An 8,246-nucleotide genomic window follows, 5' to 3' on the forward strand; every position below is an offset into this window, starting at 1 on the left:
GCATTGGAAGCAGTCCAGTCCAGAGGCTCATGAATAGAAGAACAAGAACTCTACTGCCTACAACTAGCACCCTGTTGGAGCCAAGGACACTCAACTCGGCTCACGAGAGAGAGAAATTGAAGGAAGTCCAGCAAAGGGAAGCCCGGTATTACAACACCAACGCCCGAGATCTACCCCCTCTGAGCGAGGGTGACACTGTGCGAATGAAGCCGTTTGTACTGGGAAAAAAGGAGTGGAAGAAGGGAGTTGTCGTGGAAAGGCTCGATGAGAGGTCATATGAAGTGGAGACAGGAGATGGGACGTCTTACAGACGAAACAGAGTTCATCTGAAGAGAACCAATGAGCTGCCTCCTGAGGTTACTACTAATTTACCACCACAAGTCTCAAACACTCCTGACACAACCGGTGACTCAACTTGTCAAGGAGAGTCAAGCAGCACCCTGGATACCGGTACTTCCCTTGTTGAACTCAACCGAGAGATAGCTGAGTCGGACTGTGGTGTGATAACAAGGACCCGCTCAGGACGGATTGTAAAAAGACCATCCTATCTCGCAGATTACAATACTTGACTGTCATGCTTCTTGGCCTCAGTTACTGAACCTTGAGTACTGAACACTGAACCTAACTTTAGCATCGCATGTTTGATTAGTTTGTTGAACACTTGTTATGGTTCACTATTATTGAACATTGACATTTCAATACTAAAGAGACTTAATAGAACTTGCTGTGTGGCTACAAGGCCAGGCCCATGATCATTGGACTTTGAAGGGGTTATAGACATTGAACACTTGCCAATGAACATTTATTATGCTAGATTTGCATGGCTCATTATTTTCTTATTTTATTTTATTTCATATTTCATTTTTACTTGCTTTTTCTATATTGGGGGAGATGTGACATGTTGCGTGACATATCGTTACATCGTTACGTCATTTAGTTCCCGTATGTTAGATGGCGTCAGTTCCATGTGGACTTCACTTGAAATAAAGCCTGTGCTTGTGTTTTCTTGCCGGACTTCTGTTGTCCCGTCTTTCTTGAGTTTAGCTGATTGATACAGAGTGGACCGCTTTTAGCGGGACAGCCACTTAAGGAATCTTAGATCTTCACCACCGTATTTCGAAAAATGCAAAAAAGACTTGTTTGCTATGATTCGTCAACTTGGCAATCCTGCATGGTTTTGCTCTTTCTCAGCTGCTGAAACAAGGTGGACTCATCTTCTTAAAACTTTAGGCAGAATTGTAGATAGCAAAGAGTATACTGATGTGGAAATCAAACAAATGACATGGGAACAGAAATCAGATTTGATACAAAAGGATCCAGTCACGTGTGCTAGAAACTTTGAACACATGGTTCAGTTATTTATTTGTGATGTATTAAAGAGCAGTGTAATGCCAATAGGAGAAATAGCTGATTATTTTTACAGAGTTGAATTTCAACAAAGAGGAAGCCCACATATCCATGGTTTATTTTGGGTAAAGGAAGCCCCGCAATATGAAAAAAAGTTCTAGTGAAGAAATTGTGAGCTTTGTTGATAAGTATGTTACTTGCCATAACCCAGAAACTTCCAGTGAAATGGAAGAGCTTGTAAACTTACAGATGCACAGGAATGCCAAGACATGTAAGAAGGCAGGGCATAAGATATGTAGGTTTAATTTTCCACTGCCTCCTATGCCAAAGACAGTGATTTTAACACCTCTTGACAACTCCTGCTTTGATGAAGAGAACAAGAAACAGATAAAAGAAAATGCTGAAAAAATAAAAGAAGTTCTTGACAACATGAAATATGGTGAAGATACCAGTTTTGAAAATTTTCTCAACAAATTACAATTGACTGAAGAAAGTTATATCTTAGCTATAAGACATACATTAAAGCGTAACACATTATTTTTGAAAAGGGCACCATCAGAAATACGGATCAATAGTTACAACACTAATTTGCTAAAAGCTTGGCGAGCGAACATGGACATGCAATATGTACTAGATCTTTATGCATGTGCTACCTACATACTGTCCTGTATTACAAAAAGGCAGAGAGGTATGAGCAGACTTCTAGAAAAAGCATCTGAAGAAGCTAAATCTGGCAACAAAGATATCACAAACAGAGTAAGGCAGATTGGAAACAAATTTCTAAATGCAGTTGAAATTAGTGCTCAAGAAGCTGTGTATCTTGTATTACAAATGCCAATGAGAAGATCCTCCCGAGATTTTCAATTTATCAGCACCTCACCTCCAGATGAAAGGGCATTTTTGTTAAAGAAATTAGATAAGCTCAAGGAGTTGCCTGACAACTCAACTGACATAGAATCTGACAATATCATTAAACGTTATCAAAGAAGACCCAAAACAATTGGAAAGGTTGTGCTTGGCTGACTTTGTTGCATTGTTTAACTGTGTTAAAGATAAGGAAGGTGATAGCAGTAGTGCTAGTAATATTAACGCATCATTCACAGACATTGATGATTTTCTACCAGAAACTAATTTTGAAGACAACACTGATGATGACCCTGATAGTATTAATGTCATTGAGTCTGAATGTGAACCAAATGAATACAAACTAAAAGGAGATATGAAACTAGTAAAAGGGAAAAAGCCTAAAATAATCCGCTCTGTCAGGTACCATAAAGATAAAGACCCAGAAAACCATTATAGAGAGCAACTAATGCTTTATACATCATGGCGAAAGGAAAGCAGTGATTTGATTAAAGACTGTCAAACTTACCAAGAGAGATTTGAACAGGTTAGGGATGAGATTCTCTGCAATAGGCGCCAATATGAATACCATTCAGAAATACTTGATAAAGCAATGGAAGATATGAATAATGCGAAATATGACAACTTTGATAATGTTGCTCCAAATGCGGAACATCTAAATAAGCAGGACTGTGCAGTCAAGCAGAAACCTAGTGAATTATTTGGTTGCTTTCACCCTGGAAAAAACAAGCACCATAGTCACTATGATTTGCTTAATGACATTGGTATTTTCCCCAGAAATAATGATGATGAAGAACTCCTTATGAGGCGCATGTCTGACAATGATTATTATGCACTTGTACGCTCTTTAAATGAAGAACTAAGACAGTTTTTTTTTTATCATGTCCTACATTCAGTGAAAACTAAAAATGATCCTCTTAGATTGTTCTTAAGTGGAGGTGCTGGAGTTGGCAAAAGTACAGTTACCAATGCATTGTATGAAGCACTGATAAGGTATCTGAATTCTATTGCGGGCGAAAATCCAGATGATGTCAAAGTTGTAAAAACAGCCCCCACTGGTAAAGCAGCATTCAACATAAAAGGTAACACATTACACTCTACTTTTACAATACCTGCCAATAGAGGTTTTGAAGATTGTACACTGGATAGTGACAGACTAAACACTATTAGAACCCAACTGAAGAAACTTAAAGTTATATTTATTGATGAGATCTCTATGGTTGGAAGTGGTATGTTCAACTTTTTGAACTTAAGATTGCAACAAATAATGAGAACCAACGAGCCATTTGGTGGAATAAGTGTGATAACTGTTGGAGATCTTTTCCAGTTAAAACCAGTTTTTGATAAGTGGATATTTGAAAATTCTCAATATGGCTACAATGCTTTCGCAACTAACATTTGGACAGAATACTTCTCCCTCTTCGAATTGACGGAAATAATGAGACAAAAAGATGACAAGCAATTTGCAGAGCTACTTAATCGCTTGAGAGAGGGAAAACATTCTGATGATGATATAGCCATTTTAAAACAACGACTCCTGAATGTAACACCAGAAAGTGATAATTATCCAATCAACACGACACATTTATTTACTACAAATGCATCAGTAGATGCCCACAATAATGCTCTGTATGCGCTATCTAGAACTGACAAAGCTCAGATTAAGGCTGTGGACATTATAGGTGGAGACATTTCAGATGATCTCAAGAAACAAATAAAAAATAAAATCCCAGATGATGCAACAAAGACAATGGGTTTATATTCACTAGTATCAGTAGCAATTGAGGCAAAATATGACCTAACAACTAATATTGATGTGACTGATGGTCTAACAAATGGCGCAGAGTGTATGGTAGAGAACATAGACTACAGAGTTGATAATTCAACCAGACCAAGTATTATTTGGGTATCATTTCCACATCTTGAAATAGGCAGAAAGTGGTGCAAAGAACATGCACATTTGTACAACACAGGCATAAATAAAAACTGGACACCAATTTTAGAAGTTACAAAACAATTCCAAATTAATAAAAAAAAAAGTAAGGTACAAATTCTTCGACGTCAATTTCCACTTAGACCTGCTGCTGACTATTCACCGTTGTCAAGGAGATACACTAAATGAAGCAGTTGTTGATTTTCAATCATCAACAAGAGAGCACATGCATTATGTCGGCCTGAGCCGAGTACGAAACAGTTCTTCAGTACATGTTCTCAATTTGAATGAGAAAAAAATTAAGGTCACCGAGAAAGTTAAAAATGAAATGAGTAGACTGAGAACAGAGGCAAGCCTCAAGCCTTTAGCAGTCTTGCAGGTAAACTTAGATTCACCCCAAACAAAAACAGTCTTGTTTCAGAATGTTAGATCTCTCCACTTACATATTCACGATGTTCGAACTGATTACAACATTCAAAAGGCTGATGTTAACATTTTTGTTGAAACAAAACTTTGCTTGTCAGATAGAGATGATACATATGAGCTACCTGGATTTACTCTTTACAGAAATGACTTCAATCATTCTAACATCAGGACTTCCTATGGAACTGCTTTGTATATTAAAAATGATTTGAACTGTACTGAAATTCCATACAGGTTTAATACTAATGACATAGAAGTTATTGTAACAGTTCTTAACGATCCAGTTGCAAATTTTCACATTGTAGGTATCTACCGCTCAAAAATTATTAGAATTTCACACTTGATTGAAGCCCTTACTCATCTTCATAATTCAGTATTGATGGAACCTACAATTCCTACTGTACTACTTGGAGATTTCAATGTTAACCTGATGCAGGACAGTACAGAACAAAAAGCTGTTAAAGCATTTCTAATGACAAATAAAGGATACACGCAGTTGATTAACCAGTATACTACTGACTACCGCACACAGATAGATCACATTTATACAAATGTACCACACCTTGTGCAATCAGCAGGTACACTAGAGTCTTACTACAGTGACCATAAGCCAATCTTGATGTCCTCGACAGCTTTGTAAATAATGTAATGTAAATGATGCACATGCTAAACAGCAGTTTATACCAACAAATGATTGTGTCATATGGATACATGCAACATATTTTAGAATTCACCATTGATAACAGAACTACAATCAATCACATTTATACTAATTTGAATGAATCAAGAGTTCAAACAGGTGTTCTAGAGACATACTTGTGTGACCATAAAGCTGTGTGCATAGCAATAAAAAACAAAAACAAAACAAAACAAAACAGAAAAACAAAAACAAAAACAAAAAAAACGATGGACTCATTTTCTTAGGCTGTAATGACTGTTAATTATATAAGGTAGCATTTACAATTTAAAATCGTGTTAACAAAGAATAACTGAAGTCAGTATTTAATTAAATGTGAATGTTTTTGTTAGACTTCTGGTCAGTAACTATCAGTGTCTACATAAATACATGTACATGTAAGAGTCCCTTTTAAACTCCTTGTGACCCTTTGGGTCACATACCCTCCATTCTGCAACTGTACTCAGGTAAGTAGAAATGGTTGTTTCTTGTTCTGGTCCACTTACAGCTCTACAGAACATGCATGTGTGATAATAATGATTAATGTTGACATCCACTGTAAACAATTATTATGTATAGATATTAATCATAAAATAGTACCTCTTGTATAAATGATTATTAAAACAATTGATTTTTTCTTATGATTATTAACATATTTTAGAAACTTACTGATTCCCACTTTTATTCCATTTTAGAAAAGAAATTTAAAACAGAAACTATACAAGATACAGCATTGAAAGCATCCACTGGCTGCCATATGATGTTCTACATGTACTTGCTTCAGAATTTTCACCGTGTAGTTTGTAAAGAGCCACAGTTTCATGTGATAGTGCCCATAACATTGGAATTGATTACAACTTATTGGTCTGTGATTACAACGAGATCAATGTCACATTCCTCACAATCGTTTTCAGCCAATATATTCAAACAACGCACAGGAAGTACCATCTAGCAGTAACACTCTCCAGTAGAAGGAAATCTGTGCCGAACATCTCCTGATTTAGTTACAAATGAGACAACTCTTCAATCCACAGTTCATGGGTAACAGTTATGCCTCGCGGCATCAACTTTACTTCCTGAATTCTGGTGCTTGTACTATGTTTGTATTTGTATATTGATGATTTTGTGCTTTTGGAATTACTGGACTTACCTTGTATCAGAAATTGTACAGTCAGCATGGATCACTAACTGTCAGCTGTATCATAAAAAGAGGGAATCAAGATACATTATTACACAGTTGTGGCATCTTTCCAGACTGTCTGGTACAGTTGCAAACCATATTCATATTTTTTACTCTATAAAATTACAGTAACAAACATTTTGCTAGAATTATACAAATAAACTGCCAATCTTGTCATGAAAGCATCTCAATGTCTTTCATTACTTAATAAATACCAGTTGCAAAGTAACCATCTAACCTTGCAATCCAGAAGTTTGTGGAGAACACCATCCTAAAACATGCCATTTGAGAAATGATATTACAGTGGAACCCTGTTAATACGACCACCTTAAGGCCATGGAAAACTGGTCATATTAACACGGTGGTCGTATTAACGTAGTTCTGTAAATAAGACAATTACTGACTGAGTGTTTTTTTAGGCCAGAATAAAGTGGTCGTATTATCCAGGTGGTCGTATTAACAGGGTGGTTAAAGGTGGGGTTCCACTGTAAAACAAGGAGGCCTAAAGAGTAACCCATTTTAATTAATTCACATTCTTTCATGCAGATTTAATTCAATTAGAACATAACTGAAAGCTGTCCTTGGCTTGTGATTAGATGACTGCATGAATGAATGTGAATTAAATGTACGTGGCTTGCATTTTGGGCTCCCTGCTGTAACATCACCACCCTTCTTACCCCTTTAAAGCAAATGAAAACATGTCAACATACAATTTACTGCACTTTGCACAGAAGTTTTAGTCTCTCAATTCTATTATATATCTTAAAATCGTTCAGTTTTTTCTGTGAATTTGTTTGAATTCGGAACTGAAATTTGAATTTAAATTTGGTACCTTTGAGAAAAATATTCTCAGAGGTCTATCACATGATCTAAACTGAAACAAAAAAAATCAACTTTTTGTAAAGTTAAAACAAAAAAATTATGTTAAGTGATTTCAAAGCCAACCCACTTTTGTGAAAATATAACGGCAAGGGAGAAAGGAGTCCATGACACGAGCGGCCTGGACCTCCTGAGAATCACGCTGGATAAGGTTTCGTAAGAAAAATGGTTCTTTTAAAAGAACTGATTTTGGAACACTGCCTTCCCGGGACTCGCTTACGTACACACTTGAAAAAAAAAAGCTTGAAAATGTATTCCGCCATATTCCGATTTGTTTTTTCGGAGTCATGCTTTCAACGGACCGCATAGGAAACAGCCATTCTAACTAGCCAATAATAAAACGAGAATTTCAGCGAATCAGCGTTTGCAATTTTCGATCCGTCTTTTCAGTATAAAAACCAAATTATGCCACTTGTCAGTGTACTCTGAACACGTGGAGTCAATATGTCTGGCAAGGTCAGGAGTAACAAGGACCAGAAGAAAACAGCTTCAAAAGCAACACCCCGCTCAGTCGTCCAAAAGTCCACATTCCAAACCGGAAAATCAGTTCAACAGAATCCAGAGCCCTCTCCAGACGTTGCCATTAATGCCAAACCAGCGGACAGACGCTTTCAAGAAAATCCAAAGTCGTCTTCTCCAAACGTTGCCGTTAATGTCAAACCAGCGAACAGATACGATACTAAGACTGCACCTATCATAGCTTACGTCCACAGCGTAAGCCCTCCCAAAAGAAACAGGCGCAATACCTTTGACTATGCAACAATCAGCCTACAAACCTCCAATGAAATAAAGCAGGAAGCGCTTTTATACTCATCGCACAAACGATCCCTCTTCGAGGAAAGTGAGAAGTGCCGTACACCAATAAAGCTCCAGAAGTACACGTATACTGACGATAAAAAGAAAATCATTATCAATGATATGACTCATGTCTCGGTTCCTAAACC

General features: G+C 37.0%; 1 protein-coding gene across 1 annotated transcript; it reads left to right on the forward strand.

Annotated features, from left to right (window-relative positions):
• The first annotated feature begins 2,005 nt into the window (after positions 1-2,005).
• LOC149105370 (uncharacterized) lies at positions 2,006-7,297 on the forward strand. The gene is made up of 2 exons (XM_089271368.1): positions 2,006-3,293; positions 5,939-7,297. The coding sequence occupies exons 1-2, from the start codon at positions 2,567-2,569 to the stop codon at positions 6,193-6,195; spliced, it is 984 nt and encodes a 327-aa protein (XP_089127494.1). The 5' UTR covers positions 2,006-2,566; the 3' UTR covers positions 6,196-7,297.
• The last annotated feature ends 949 nt before the right edge of the window (positions 7,298-8,246 follow it).

The sequence above is a fragment of the Orbicella faveolata genome, unplaced genomic scaffold, assembly GCF_042242905.1.
Source record: "Orbicella faveolata isolate gen_17 unplaced genomic scaffold, um_ofav_v1 contig_34, whole genome shotgun sequence".
Classification (NCBI taxonomy): domain Eukaryota; kingdom Metazoa; phylum Cnidaria; class Anthozoa; order Scleractinia; family Merulinidae; genus Orbicella; species Orbicella faveolata.

What these genes read in the sequence shown, in the direction of transcription:
- LOC149105370 (XM_089271368.1), top strand. Translation starts at nt 2,567, where the DNA reads ATGAAACTAGTAAAAGGGAAAAAGCCTAAAATAATCCGCTCTGTCAGG. An exon ending in AGCAGCATTCAACATAAAAG is followed by an intron (nt 3,294 to 5,938) that starts GTAACACATTAC and finishes ATTCCATTTTAG; the next exon opens with AAAAGAAATTTAAAACAGAA.